Below are 16607 nucleotides of genomic sequence, written 5' to 3'. Positions count from 1 at the left end.
TCCATCATTAACCCCCTCGGCTTAATGCATTTCTCCATTTACCCCCTTCCATACAAAAAAATTTATCATGAATGGACAGAAAAACAAGGTCGAAAAAAAAATTATTCTTGTTTTGCACAAAAATAGCATCAAACCTTTACCCCTTGCCATGTATTTTTACCCCCAAGGATTAAATTTACCCCTGGTTGAGAATCACTTCCTAGACCTAGTAGTAGTAATGTCTGAGGATCTCACTTTCAAGGATCACAACAGTGCCACGATCACAAGTGCAAAGAAAATGATAGGATGGATAATGAGAACGTTCAAAACGAGAGATGCCAAGCAAATGATGATCCTTTTCAAATCACTTGTTCTCGCTAGGCTGGAATACTGCTGTACATTAACATCTCCTTTCAAAGCAGGTGATATTGCAGATCTAGAGTGTGTACAGAGATCCTTTACTGCACGTATAAGTTCTGTCAAGCACCTTAACTACTGGGAACGCTTGGAATCACTTGACTTGTACTCGTTGGAACGCAGGAGGGAGAGATATATCATAATCTACACTTGGAAAATCCTGGAAGGAATGGTCCCGAATCTGCACACAGAAATCACTCCCTACTAAAGTAAGACTGGGCAGGCGATGCAAAATACCCCCAATTAAAAGTAGGGGCGCCATTGGTACACTAAGGGAAAACACCACAAGTGTCCGGGGCCCAAGACTGTTCAACAGCCTCCCACCAAGCATAAGGGGAATTACCAATAAACCCCTGGCTGCCTTCAAGAGAGAGCTGGACAGATACCAAAAGTCAGTGCCCGATCAGCCGGGCTGTGGTTCGTACGTTGGACTGCGTGCGGCCAGCAGTAACAGCCTGGTTGATCAGGCCCTGATCCACCGGGAGGCCTGGTTGTGGACCGGGTCGCTGGGGCGTTGATCCCCGGAATAACCTCCAGGTAGTGGGTGAAACATTTCCTCAATAAAATATCCTATAGAGTGCACACGTCTCTGCCCCACAACTGTGCACTAACAAAACAAAAAAAAATTAATCCTTAAAATAGGTATTTATAATAAAGTGTATATCCGCAGAGATACACACCGTATATACATACGTACGTGTATATACCTTGTGTGCAGTGAAGAAAATGAAATACTAGCGGGCGTTTCTTGTTTAAATTCTGAACACTTGCCTCAACTTCCATGTTACTATAAATGGTATAAAATACCCAGAAGTTGAAGAGAGACTTGTGCACAATGCTTATTTATTTTCGACAATATAGATAAGAAAGAGTTGCGTATGTCTTGCTCCAACTTTGTGGAAGTAATGTAAATGAAATTTTTATAAAGTTAAAGTGTATTTGCTAAAGACATTTGCTTAGCGTCAGTCAAAATCAATGTCAAACCCACATTGATTATAACTAAATGTCTACTCCACCTACCAGTCAAGTCATCGATCTACTGTATATCTACCATACAGCAATGTCTAATTAACCCATTTTAAAAACCACCAATGGAAATAAACCCCTTTGTTTAACTTGACTGGGTTATCCCAGGCTAGACTATCTCATCTTCGTAAACTGTCATCAATGTATACATGCCTGACATGACATTTATGTACTCTCAGAACCATTGTACTACACAGTGTAACCTTGCGTAGTGTGCCAAAATTAAACCTTATTTTAAGCCAGTTACCCAGACTTGCTTGCTTGCTTACCTCAGAAAACTGTTCCCTTCAGAAGGGTCTTCGTTAATGGTCCACTCGTCATCCAGGTCTCTAAGTATGACTGAAATCCTAGAAGCACTGCTGTGTTTGTTGCGAGACACTCTGGCCATGGCATTTTTAATCACCGAAAATGGTTTATTGGCGTTTTTCCTCTTGAGGTTGTCGACGCCTATCCAGTCAGTGGTTGAGCTACGATCGTATAAACCCTCGTTATCGTTCCCGTCGCGCCCTATGGTGTTAAGGGACTGATAAGAACGAGATAAACCTGCTCGAATTGAACGCAGTGATGCCATTTTTTTTTTTTGCAAACTACCCAGTTATTTACAACGGGAGATGATTTCCTGTACACTTGTTAATTCACTTTTATCTTTTTCAAACTCTGATTTTGTTGCATGTAGTTGAATTTATGGGCAGTTTGACCAACTTCACTTAATTAGCATCATTATGTGGATCCGCACTGATAGTTAAAAAGCTTAACACAAACACAGCTTCGAAAAACAAACTTTTTTCTGTATCAATATGAAATACAAGACTAAGAGATGATGGCCATAAACAATGGCTAAAAGACGGGCACGGGTCTTCTTAAGAGGACAATAATAGCAGTATAAGACAACAGAAGCCGCCAAGCACGTTAACAGAAGCAGCAACAGTCAAGGAAAGTGTAAGCAACCCCAGACCGTCACCCCACCACTGACACCCAGGCTAAACTTCCCACCTTGCTCTATACCTGCCGCCGTCCCTCACACACACACCTGGACACACACACACACATACATACACACACACACACGAACAAACATCCACGTGCGGGAGGGACTTAACACGCACACACAGACGCACACACAGACACACAAACGTACACCAATCCCACACAAACCACTTTCCAGCCAATATTCACCACTTTTCTCAACCCAACAACACCTGCCAACTCACTTACCTTATCTTACGAAGCGTTTCTCTCGTTAAAAGGGGTAAAAATTCACTAAAACACTTAAAAACCCGCGATAAAACAGGCAGAGAACAAAAGCGTGCACTTGTTTGAGGTGTTGGTTTACAAATATCAGCTGAGGTTAGCGGTAGTGGCGGCACCTGTGGGCCGGACACTAAACTCTCACTCTCTCTAAACTCATCTATTTATCCCTGGTTTTCCTTTACGCTGCATTATTCATCGTTTATTTTTGTATTACAAATATGCCAAAATAATGCATATATAACCCGCACGTGGAGAAAGGCGTTCATGACGAAGTTTGGGTCCGATTTGGACTGTGACAGTGGTCTAAGTCGGACCGAAATGTCGTTTTACGTTACCTTCTATACGAGGCTTATTACTGCATTGTTCTGGTCACGTTATTGTGTCTTTGTTCTTCAAGTCTCAGTAAATTGTATAAAATATTACAAGGACCCCAATGGAAACAAGTCACTGACTTTTTGAGTTATCCTGGGTAATTTACACTCATGTTAAACTATGTATGATAACTACACTTAAGTGTACCTGTACCTTAATAAACGTACTTACTATGTGATACATAAAATAGGAAGGTAGGGTTTGTCAGGAAACAGGACACGTGTTTCCTGACGCGGAGTAGATGATGACCCGCCGCTGGAACTTTTGGTCATCTGACCAAAGCCTTCGGCTGGCTTACCGGTCCACCCCTTTAAAAATTATAGTCATAGTTATTTAACCAATTAGCTTCATACAGTAGGAAAATAAGCGAAATAATACATCAGGGAAATCGAGTCGACTAAATCTGTACTTAAACCAAAATTATAATTACACATAGTAACCTTCATTTATTTATTCTTTCGTTAATATGCGAAAAATTTCTTCCAATGATATATACATGACCAAATAAATAAATACATAAACACTTCATTTGTATTAATATTATTTTTCTGTCTTTTTTGTTTTTCAAGACTGAACCTGACAATTCTGAAATATTCTCAACACGTTAATTGTTGGAAACAACTGATCCAAGTTTCTCAGAACTACTACTCCCTAACCCCCCCCCCCTTCAAGGGAGGTTCCTTGACGCTGGTGAGGGGTTCTTGTTCTAGGGAATTGGATCTGCTCTTCGGTTCCCTGAATTGAGCATGAATACCTTCCATCCCCCTCCCACATGGGCTGTATAATCCTACGGGTTTAGCGCTACCCCATGATAATAATCCTCCTTACCCCATCCTCTCCACTCCCCTTCCCCTTTCCACCATTTTCTCTATCCCCCCCCCACCCCCCGAGGACTATTAAGGTTTCCTACAATCAAGATTATTATTACATTTTTATATTCATAAAATGCGCCAAACCCGAGGGAAGGGAAGTAGTGTGACTATTCCATCCACGGTATTGTGACACTGTTCCAGCCATGGTATTGTGACACTGTTCCAGCCACGGTATTGTGACATTGTTCCAGCCATGGTATTGTGACATTGTTCCAGCCATTGTATTATGACACTGTTCCAGCCATGGTATTGTGACACTGTTCCAGCCATGGTATTGTGACACTGTTCCAGCCACGGTATTGTGACACTGTTCCAGCCATGGTATTGTGATACTGTTCCAGCCATGGTATTGTGAAATTGTTCCAGCCACGGTATTGTGACACTGTTCCAGCCATGGTATTGTGACACTGTTCCAGCCACGGTATTGTGACACTGTTCCAGCCATGGTATTGTGACACTGTTCCAGCCATGGTATTGTGAAATTGTTCCAGTTTTTTTTTAATCACACTAATAAGCCTCACAGTGGAGGCTATTACCTCAACATTATTAGAGAACATGTCCAGGAAGATCAAAGCTCTTCTCTAAGCTCTAACTCCACATAACAGAGATTTCTTATTAGCTGTCCCTAGCATCCCCATGGTTACTCTTAATCCTCAGGCCATGAAACACTAGTGTAGCCCTAGGAGTCACCACTGTCATTGTCGCCAAACAAGTGTGTCTGTTGACAACATAACATTCTCATTTTATCACGTTGTTAGACTGAATTGTTACATTAACATTTTAAAAACATATATTTAACACATAAGCAATTAAAAAAAATATTGTGAACAACACTAGGAAAGATTCTCGTGTGAATGCGCTTCACACGCGATACGAGAACGGGTTGGTGTGGCAATGCGGCAGCAGTCAAATTGTACTAACATTTATCAAGTTATGCTCTTCAAGGTGACTTCTAATAATGTCAGCTATAATTGATTCTAGTAACTTGCCCACTATAGATGTCAGGCTTATTGGACGGTAATTTGAAGGAACGGACTTATCCCCTGATTTGAATATAGGAACCACATTAGCCAACTTACACAACTCTGGCACAACACCGGTAAGGATGGAAATTGTTCCAGCCACGGTATTGTGACACTGTTCCAGCCACGGTATTGTGACACTGTTCCAGCCACGGAATTGTGACTGCTCCAGCCATGGTATTGTGAAATTGTTCCAGCCACGGTATTGTGACACTGTTCCAGCCATGGTATTGTGACACTGTTCCAGCCACGGTATTGTGACACTGTTCCAGCCACGGTATTGTGACACTGTTCCAGCCACGGTTTTGTGACACTGTTCCAGCCATGGTATTGTGAAATTATTCCAGCCACGGTATTGTGACACTGTTCCAGCCACGGTATTATGACACTGTTCCAGCCACGGTATTGTGACACTGTTCCAGCCACGGTATTGTGACACTGTTCCAGCCATGGTATTGTGACACTGTTCCAGCCACGGTATTGTGACATTGTTCCAGCCACGGTATTGTGACACTGTTCCAGCCACGGTATTGTGACACTGTTCCAGCCACGGTATTGTGACACTGTTCCAGCCACGGTATTGTGACACTGTTCCAGCCACGGTATTGTGACACTTTTTCAGCCATGGTATTGTGACACTGTTCCAGCCATGGTATTGTGACACTTCCAGCCACGGTATTGTGGCACTGTCCCAGCCATGGTATTGTGACACTGTTCCAGCCACGGTATTGTGACACTGTTACAGACACGGTATTGTGAAATTGTTCCAGCCACGGTATTGTGACACTGTTCCAGCCATGGTATTGTGACATTGTTCCAGCCACGGTATTGTGACACTGTTACAGCCACGGTATTGTGACACTGTTCCAGCCACGGTATTGTGGCACTGTCCCAGCCATGGTATTGTGACACTGTTCCAGCCACGGTATTGTGACACTGTTACAGACACGGTATTGTGAAATTGTTCCAGCCACGGTATTGTGACACTGTTCCAGCCATGGTATTGTGACATTGTTCCAGCCACGGTATTGTGACACTGTTACAGCCACGGTATTGTGACACTGTTCCAGCCATGGTATTGTGACACTGTTCCTGCCACGGTATTGTGACACTGTTCCAGCCACGGTATTGTGACACTGTTCCAGCCACGGTATTGTGACTCTGTTCCAGCCATGGTATAGTGAAATTATTCCAGCCACGGTATTGTGACACTGTTCCAGCCATGGTATTGTGAAATTATTCCAGCCACGGTATTGTGACACTGTTCCAGCCACGGTATTATGACACTGTTCCAGCCATGGTATTGTGACACTGTTCCAGCCATGGTATTGTGAAATTGTTCCAGTCACGGTATTGTGACATTGTTCCAGCCACGGTATTGTGACACTGTTCCAGCCATGGTATTGTGACACTGTTCCAGCCACGGTATTGTGACACTGTTCCAGCCACGGTATTGTGACACTGTTCCAGCCACGGTATTGTGACACTGTTTCAGCCATGGTATTGTGACACTGTTCCAGCCATGGTATTGTGACACTTCCAGCCACGGTATTGTGGCACTGTTCCAGCCACGGTATTGTGACACTGTTCCAGCCATGGTATTGTGACACTGTTCCAGCCACGGTATTGTGGCACTGTCCCAGCCATGGTATTGTGACACTGTTCCAGCCACGGTATTGTGACACTGTTACAGACACGGTATTGTGAAATTGTTCCAGCCACGGTATTGTGACACTGTTACAGCCACGGTATTGTGAAATTGTTCCAGCCACGGTATTGTGACATTGTTCCAGCCATGGTATTGTGACACTGTTCCAGCCATGGTATTGTGAAATTGTTCCAGCCACGGTATTGTGACACTGTTACAGCCACGGTATTGTGAAATTGTTCCAGCCACGGTATTGTGACATTGTTCCAGCCATGGTATTGTGAAATTGTTCCAGCCACTGTATTGTGACACTGTTCCAGCCATGGTATTGTGAAATTGTTCCAGCCACGGCATTGTGACATTGTTCCAGCCATGGTATTGTGACACTGTTCCAGCGATGGTATTGTGAAATTGTTCCAGCCACGGTATTGTGACATTGTTCCAGCCATAGTATTGTGACACTGTTATAGCCATGGTATTGTGAAATTGTTCCAGCAACGGTATTGTGCCATTGTTAAAGCCACGGTATTGTTACATTGTTCCAGCCATGGTATTTTGACATTGTTCCAGCCATGGTATTGTAACATTGTTCCAGCCATGGAATTGTGCCATTGTTCCAGCCACGGTATTGTGCCATTGTTCCAGCCATGGTATTGTGACATTGTTCCAGCCATGGTATTGTGACATTGTTCCAGCCATGGTATTGTGCCATTGTTCCAGCCACGGTATTGTGCCATTGTTCCAGGCACGGTATTGTGACATTGTTCCAGCCACGGTATTGTGACATTGTTCCAGCCATGGTATTGTGACATTGTTCCAGCCATGATATTGTGACACTATTCCAGGCATGGCATCGTGAAATTGTTCCAGCCACGGTATTGTGACACTGTTCCAGCCACGGTGTTGTGACACTGTTCCAGCCACGGTATTGTAACACTGTTCCAGCCATGGTATTGTGAAGTTATTCCAGCCACGGTATTGTGACACTGTTCCAGCCATGGTATTGTGACACTGTTCCAGCCACGGTATTATGACACTGTTCCAGCCATGGTATTGTGACACTGTTCCAGCCATGGTATTGTGAAATTGTTCCAGCCACGGTATTGTGACATTGTTCCAGCCACAGTATTGTGACACTGTTCCAGCCATGGTATTGTGACATTGTTCCAGCCACGGTATTGTGACACTGTTCCAGCCACGGTATTGTGACACTGTTCCAGCCACGGTATTGTGACACTGTTCCAGCCACGGTATCGTGACACTGTTTCAGCCATGGTATTGTGACACTGTTCCAGCCACGGTATTGTGGCACTGTCCCAGCCATGGTATTGTGACACTGTTCCAGCCACGGTATTGTGACACTGTTACAGACACGGTATTGTGAAATTGTTCCAGCCACGGTATTGTGACACTGTTACAGCCACGGTATTGTGAAATTGTTCCAGCCACGGTATTGTGACATTGTTCCAGCCATGGTATTGTGACACTGTTCCAGCCATGGTATTGTGAAATTGTTCCAGCCACGGTATTGTGACACTGTTACAGCCACGGTATTGTGAAATTGTTCCAGCCACGGTATTGTGACATTGTTCCAGCCATGGTATTGTGAAATTGTTCCAGCCACTGTATTGTGACACTGTTCCAGCCATGGTATTGTGAAATTGTTCCAGCCACGGCATTGTGACATTGTTCCAGCCATGGTATTGTGACACTGTTCCAGCGATGGTATTGTGAAATTGTTCCAGCCACGGTATTGTGACATTGTTCCAGCCATAGTATTGTGACACTGTTATAGCCATGGTATTGTGAAATTGTTCCAGCAACGGTATTGTGCCATTGTTAAAGCCACGGTATTGTTACATTGTTCCAGCCATGGTATTTTGACATTGTTCCAGCCATGGTATTGTAACATTGTTCCAGCCATGGAATTGTGCCATTGTTCCAGCCACGGTATTGTGCCATTGTTCCAGCCATGGTATTGTGACATTGTTCCAGCCATGGTATTGTGACATTGTTCCAGCCATGGTATTGTGCCATTGTTCCAGCCACGGTATTGTGCCATTGTTCCAGGCACGGTATTGTGACATTGTTCCAGCCACGGTATTGTGACATTGTTCCAGCCATGGTATTGTGACATTGTTCCAGCCATGATATTGTGACACTATTCCAGGCATGGCATCGTGAAATTGTTCCAGCCACGGTATTGTGACACTGTTCCAGCCACGGTGTTGTGACACTGTTCCAGCCACGGTATTGTAACACTGTTCCAGCCATGGTATTGTGAAGTTATTCCAGCCACGGTATTGTGACACTGTTCCAGCCATGGTATTGTGACACTGTTCCAGCCACGGTATTATGACACTGTTCCAGCCATGGTATTGTGACACTGTTCCAGCCATGGTATTGTGAAATTGTTCCAGCCACGGTATTGTGACATTGTTCCAGCCACAGTATTGTGACACTGTTCCAGCCATGGTATTGTGACATTGTTCCAGCCACGGTATTGTGACACTGTTCCAGCCACGGTATTGTGACACTGTTCCAGCCACGGTATTGTGACACTGTTCCAGCCACGGTATCGTGACACTGTTTCAGCCATGGTATTGTGACACTGTTCCAGCCATGGTATTGTGACACTTCCAGCCACGGTATTGTGGCACTGTTCCAGCCACGGTATTGTGACACTGTTCCAGCCATGGTATTGTGACACTGTTCCAGCCACGGTATTGTGGCACTGTTCCAGCCATGGTATTGTGACACTGTTCCAGCTACGGTATTGTGACACTGTTACAGCCACGGTATTGTGAAATTGTTCCAGCCACGGTATTGTGACACTGTTCCAGCCATGGTATTGTGACACTGTTGCAGCCACGGTATTGTGACACTGTTACAGCCACGGTATTGTGAAATTGTTCCAGCCACGGTATTGTGACGTTGTTCCAGCCATGGTATTGTGACACTGTTCCAGCCATGGTATTGTGAAATTGTTCCAGCCACTGTATTGTGACACTGTTCCAGCCATGGTATTGTGAAATTGTTCCTGCCACGGTATTGTGACGTTGTTCCAGCCATGGTATTGTGACACTGTTCCAGCCATCTTATTGTGAAATTGTTCCAGCCACTGTATTGTGACACTGTTCCAGCCATGGTATTGTGATATTGTTCCAGCCACGGTATTGTGCCATTGTTCCAGCAACGGTATTGTTACATTGTTCCAGCCATGGTATTTTGACATTGTTCCAGCCATGGTATTGTAACATTGTTCCAGCCATGGAATTGTGCCATTGTTCCAGCCACGGTATTGTGCCATTGTTCCAGCCATGGTATTGTGACATTGTTCCAGCCATGGTATTGTGACATTGTTCCAGCCATGGTATTGTTCTATTGTTCCAGCCACGGTATTGTGACAATGTTCCAGCCACGGTATTGTGACAATGTTCCAGCCACGGTATTGTGACATTGTTCCAGCCATGGTATTGTGACATTGTTCCAGCCATGATATTGTGACACTGTTCCAGGCATGGTATTGTGACATTGTTCCAGCCATGGTATTGTTCCATTGTTCCAGCCACGGTATTGTGCCATTGTTCCAGCCACGGTATTTTGACATTGTTCCAGCCATGGAATTGTGCCATTGTTCCAGCCACGGTATTGTGCCATTGTTGCAGCCATGGTATTGTAACATTGTCCCAGCCATGGTATTGTGACATTGTTCCAGCCATGGTATTGTGCCATTGTTCCAGCCACGGTATTGTGACACTGTTCCAGCCACGGTATTGTGACATTGTTCCAGCCAGGGTATTGTGACATTGTTCCAGCCATGGTATTGTGACATTGTTCCAGCCATGATATTGTGACATTGTTCCAGCCATGGTATTGTGACATTGTTCCAGCAACGGTATTGTGACATTGTTCCAGCCATGGTATTGTTATACTGTTCCAGCCACGGTATTGTGACATTGTTCCAGCCACGGTATTGTGACATTGTTCCAGCCATGGTATTGTGGCACTTCCAGCCATGGTATTGTGAATGTTCCAGCCACGGTGCTGTGACATTGTTCCAGCCACGGTATTGTGACATTGTTCCAGCCACGGTAATGTGAAATTGTTCCAGCCACGGTACTGTGACAGTGTTCCAGCCACGGTATTGTGACATTGTTCCAGCCACGGTATTGTGACATTGTTCCAGCCACAGTATTGTGACATTATTCCATCCACAGTATTGTGACACTGTTCCAGTCATGCTATTGTGACATTCTACCAGCCACGGTATTGTGACACTGTTCCAGCCACAGTATTGTGACACTGTTCCAGCCACGGTAATGTGAGAGTGTTCGAACCACGGTATTGTGACATTGTTCCAGCCATGGCATTGTGACACTGTTCCAGCCACGGTATTGTGACATTGTTCCAGCCAGGGTATTGTGACATTGTTCCAGCCATGGTATTGTGACATTGTTCCAGCCATGATATTGTGACATTGTTCCAGCCGTGGTATTGTGACATTGTTCCAGCAACGGTATTGTGACATTGTTCCAGCCATGGTATTGTTATACTGTTCCAGCCACGGTATTGTGACATTGTTCCAGCCACTGTATTGTGACATTGTTCCAGCCATGGTATTGTGGCACTTCCAGCCATGGTATTGTGACTGTTCCAGCCACGGTACTGTGACATTGTTCCAGCCACGGTATTGTGACATTGTTCCAGCCACGGTAATGTGAAATTGTTCCAGCCACGGTACTGTAACAGTGTTCCAGCCACGGTATTGTGACATTGTTCCAGCCACGGTACTGTGACATTGTTCCAGCCACAGTATTGTGACATTATTTCATCCACAGTATTGTGACACTGTTCCAGTCATGCTATTGTGACATTCTACCAGCCACGGTATTGTGACACTGTTCCAGCCACAGTATTGTGACACTGTTCCAGCCACGGTAATGTGAGATTGTTCCAGCCACGGTATTGTGACATTGTTCCAGCCATGGTATTGTGACACTGTTCCAGCCACGGTATTGTGACATTGTTCCAACCACGGTATTATGACATTGTTCCAGCCATGGTACTGTGACACTGTTCCAGCCACGGTAATGTGAGATTGTTTCAGCCACGGTATTGTGACATTGTTTCAGCCACAGTATCGTGACATTGTTCCAGCCACAATATCGTGACATTGTTCCAGCCACAATATTGTGACTTCAGTTTTTCTGTATGGTCTCCTTACTTAAGACAATATACCTGGAAGGAGTATATCTGGAGGGTGTTCCGGGGGTCAATGCCCCCCAGGTCTGGTCCGTGAACAGGCCTCGAGGATATCAACAAGACAAAGTATTAATTGCGGCATTCACAGCTCTATATTATTATTATTATAATCATAAAGAAACGCTAAGCCACAAGGGCTATACAGCTCACTCTCAGTAGTAGTACCAGTTCCTAGTAACAAGTTACCAGTAACCAGTGTACCAGTAGATGACTCACTTTCCTGCTGACCATAGCAGAATTTCAAACACCCCTCACCCTGTAGGCACCTGTGGGTCAGTCGAAGATAGGGAGCAGAGAGAGATATGTCAGCTGTTGACGCTTCCCATACTTCCCGTTATATATTATACATACAAACCAGCCTATGTGAGTATTTTTACCCCATCCACGTTATCGAAACCCACATGACAAATTGGTGGCAGTGGTGGGATTGAACTCTTGGATAGTCAAGGTCCATCTGGCTAACCTTCCAGTAGGTTGTTTTTTCTGGAATAAAGGTATCAGTGGAGCATGGTCTGTCAAGACATGAACAGAGTACTGATAAATCATGTCTCGGAAGCGCTTTAAAGACCATACTATTGCTAAAGCTTCTTGCTCAGTTACTGTATAATTACGTTCAGCCTTCATAAGGACTCGGCTAGCAAATGCAACTGCGTTGTACTTGCCATCAGTCTTCTGAGCTAGTACGGTACCTATGCCAAAGAACTAGCATCAGTTGTCAGATAGAAGGGCTTAGAAAAATCTGGAAATTTCAAAATTGGAGCAGATGTTAGCTTTTCTTTTAGAGTTTGGAATGCTCTTTCTTGACGGAAGGTCCAAACAAAAGGAGCATCTTTCTTAAGCAACTCAGTTAGAGGAGCAGCTATGGAAGAAAAATTGGCAATGAAAGATCTATAAAAACCTGCTAAGCCCACAAAGGATCTTACGGCATCAGCAGTTTTGGGAGTTGAAAAATTTAGTACTGCAGTTACTTTACTTTGGTCAGTCGTAACCCCTCTAGGAGTGACTACGTGACCCAGAAACTTAATTTCTGATCTGAAAAATTGACATTTAGACAGTTTGATCTTTAAATTGGCTTCTTCAAGTTTACCAAGTACTAGATCAAGTCTTTTCAAGTCTTTAGACATGACGATTACATCATCTAAGTACACCATAAGTGCATTACCTATGAGACCTCTAAAGATATTAGTCATGAGCCTTGAGAACGTGATAGGGGAGGATCGTAATCCAAACGCCATATGGAGGAAGTGATAATGACCTGTAGGAGTGGAGAATGCAGTTAGCTCTTGGCTGTCCTCGTGAAGAGGGACTTGCCAAAACCCTTGTAACAAGTCCAGGGTTGAAAAGACTTTGATATCTCCGATGTTACGTAAAAGATCACCCAGTACAGGAAGTTTACCTGGAGTTTACCTGGAGAGAGTTCCGGGGGTCAACGCCCCCGCGGCCCGGTCTGAGACCAGGCCTCCTGGTGGATCAGAGCCTGATCAACCAGGCTGTTGCTGCTGGCTGCACGCAAACCAACATACGAGCCACAGCCCGGCTGATCCGGAACTGACTTTAGGTGCTTGTCCAGTGCCAGCTTGAAGACTGCCAGGGGTCTGTTGGTAATCCCCCTTATGTGTGCTGGGAGGCAGTTGAACAGTCTCGGGCCCCTGACACTTATTGTATGGTCTCTTAACGTGCTAGTGACACCCCTGCTTTTCATTGGGGGGATGGTGCATCGTCTGCCAAGTCTTTTGCTTTCGTAGTGGGTGATTTTCGTGTGCAAGTTCGGTACTAGTCCCTCTAGGATTTTCCAGGTGTATATAATCATGTATCTCTCCCTCCTGCGTTCCAGGGAATACAGGTTTAGGAACCTCAAGCGCTCCCAATAATTGAGGTGTTTTATCTCCGTTATGCGCGCCGTGAAAGTTCTCTGTACATTTTCTAGGTCGGCAATTTCACCTGCCTTGAAAGGTGCTGTTAGTGTGCAGCAATATTCCAGCCTAGATAGAACAAGTGACCTGAAGAGTGTCATCATGGGCTTGGCCTCCCTAGTTTTGAAGGTTCTCATTATCCATCCTGTCATTTTTCTAGCAGATGCAATTGATACAGTGTTATGGTCCTTGAAGGTGAGATCCTCCGACATGATCACTCCCAGGTCTTTGACGTTGGTGTTTCGCTCTATTCTGTGGCCAGAATTTGTTTTGTACTCTGATGAAGATTTAATTTCCTCATGTTTACCATATCTGAGTAATTGAAATTTCTCATCGTTGAACTTCATATTGTTTTCTGCAGCCCACTGAATAGTTTTCGCATTTAACTTCCTAAAGTCAATCACTGGGCGCCAAGTACCATCCTTCTTAGGTACTAGGATCAAGGGCGCATTCCAAGGTGAATTGCTAGGTGCAATAACTCCATCATCAAGCATTTGATTGATCAATTCTTCTGCGACAGCAACTTGTGAATGAGGCATTCTGTACGCAGGTATATAGATAGGTCTAGTACCAGGTTCAAGTGGAATACGATGGGACAATAAGTTCGTTATACCCATCTTCTCACCTGGTAAGGCAATGGCTTTACGACGTTTGTTCAACAGAGTCAACAAACTCTTGACCTACCCTGGGAAGTCAGTGTGAGCTAAGTCTTTCTCAACTGGTGGAACAGATTGATCCAGTGAAGTGGATGAGGTCTCCCCGGTAGAAATAGACCGACCCACTGGTCAGGTGACAACTCATCCTCTACCTAAACAGGGTAAGGATAGTGAACAAGCTCAACAAGATTGGTATTTGCTCTGAGACGAACACTGTGACCAGAAGTGTTAGCTAGGAAGAAATGGATCTTACTATCTCTTACAACATGTAAGGATGGTTCAACAAACAGACCTTTCACTTTGCAAGAATCACTGTCAACTAGGACGTTATCACCATCTGGAACACTAGGAACAACAACAGACACTCTAGTGAGGGCACTAGCCGCGACAGAAACGTCTTTCTGCAGACAGCATGTGACATCAACAAGAGATGGCATTACTAGTTGCAGGTAATCGTTTTCCGACAAGGCATCCCCTGTGGAGAAACTACTACTTGAACTAGCAGACATTGCAGGGATAGGCTCAGCACTCAAGGTAGTCAGAGCGTCCTCGGACACTTGAGGTAACTGGACACTATCTTGCAAGTCTGAAGTTGCAGGAACACAGACAGGAGTGACAGGATCACCAGTGCCTGACCGCTTCGGTACGCTACTGGAAAATGCACTGGCCTGTAAGGACTTAATTCGAATGTCGTACTCTGCGGCAGTATGGCAGATCTCGGATCCAAGCTGGTAACCCCAAAATGGTACGATCAAGTCATCAATTTGGGCATGCCATCGATAAGGGTCGAGCACAATGCGTAAGTCTCGCATGGAAGCAAATCCCAGTAGAAGGTCACCAGGGAAAGTAATCTGGTCGACAACAAGGAAGGAAGCAGTGAAGTCTCTACCTTGGATAGAAAAAGTGAGGGAAGTCCGACCTCGGAAACGCAGGTGAGAACCAGCTACTCCACTAAGGGAGGACACATGAGTCAGTTCTACGAGAAGGACATGCCGTAACTGCTTATCCCTGAACAAACTAGACCTGATAAAATTGACTTGCGCACCAGAGTCCATGAACAAATGAACGGGCGCATTATGAACAGATGCTTGAACTATAGGGCCTATGGTTGCATTGGAAGTTATGTGCAAACAAAAGGGTGGATTGTCATCAGAATAGATTTGTTCCACTTCATCCCCAAAATCATCTACGTCAGAGACGTGTGAAGCAACATCATCAGCAGAATTGTCATTCTCGAGACTGCTTAAGGCTTCAAAGGAATTGTGAACGGGGATGGTGTACTCATTATCACCTACTGTCACCATGGGACGGTTTGACTGGGCGTCGCCGAGCTCTCAGTAGTAGTACCAGTTCCTAGTAACCAGTTACCAGTAACCAGTGTACCAGTAGATGACTCACTACCAAACGTCTGCATGAATCATTGACTGTTATTCATATTGCTGCTGACCATAGCAGGATTTCAAACACCCCTCACCCTGTAGGCACTTGTGGGTCAGTCGAAGATAGGGAGCAGAGAGAGGCAGGTCGGCTGTTGGCGCTTCCCATGCTTCCCGTTATATATTATATGTACAAACCAGCCTACGTGAGTATTTTTACCCCATCCACGTTATCGAAACCCACATGACATCACAGCTCTGTAATAATATGGACAACACTTAATATTACTAAGGATAAAATGAACTATCATACCAAGCAAGCTATCAGTTAAAAACTATTAAATTATTAATGTCGAAAGACACTCCTAAAACTCCCTGAGGTCCCTTCAGGCATCTCGGTAATTATGAAATTCCCGAGGTTCCTACAGATACCTCAGTAATTATAGCATACATTTACAAAGTCTAATCCACAAAATCGTCATATAATTTAAAAAAAAAAATGTTGGAATAGACACAAACAAATCTTCAAATTCGTATTAATGCGACAACACGCTGTTTATTATTAAATTCAAGGGAGAGCAGTGAAACTGCAGGGGTCATACAGTGTCTGGGCAATGGTAGGAAATCTATTAATTAAAAGAAGGGAAAGACATCTCATTGGACCATGATTCTTCAACAGCATCTACTAGGTACTTGACACAATAATAATAATAATAATAATAATAATAATAATTCTTTATTTCTACATGTATAACGTATACAGACCATAGCTGACATCAATGACATACTACTACATAGTAAGTCCCTTGT

General features: G+C 44.4%; 1 protein-coding gene across 5 annotated transcripts in view; it reads right to left on the bottom strand.

Moving 5' to 3' along the window:
• Nucleotides 1-2398, bottom strand: part of MESK2 (misexpression suppressor of KSR 2) — a 541942-nt gene extending 539544 nt beyond the window's left edge. For 3 of the 5 annotated variants that reach the window (XM_070082422.1, XM_053773987.2, XM_053773991.2), the window contains exon 1: nt 1692-2398. In XM_070082422.1, coding sequence (XP_069938523.1) covers nt 1692-1993 — 302 coding nt within the window. In that variant the 5' untranslated portion in view covers nt 1994-2398. The remainder of the gene's footprint in view (nt 1-1691) is intronic. The other 2 variants (XM_053773989.2, XM_053773988.2) reach the window with 1 other exon arrangement.
• Nucleotides 2399-16607: the final 14209 nt, after the last annotated feature.

Source organism: Cherax quadricarinatus, chromosome 7 (assembly GCF_038502225.1).
Source record: "Cherax quadricarinatus isolate ZL_2023a chromosome 7, ASM3850222v1, whole genome shotgun sequence".
In the NCBI taxonomy this organism is placed as follows: domain Eukaryota; kingdom Metazoa; phylum Arthropoda; class Malacostraca; order Decapoda; family Parastacidae; genus Cherax; species Cherax quadricarinatus.
The sequence above is the reverse complement of the archived record's forward strand: the minus strand, read 5'-3'. Positions and strand labels throughout refer to the sequence as shown.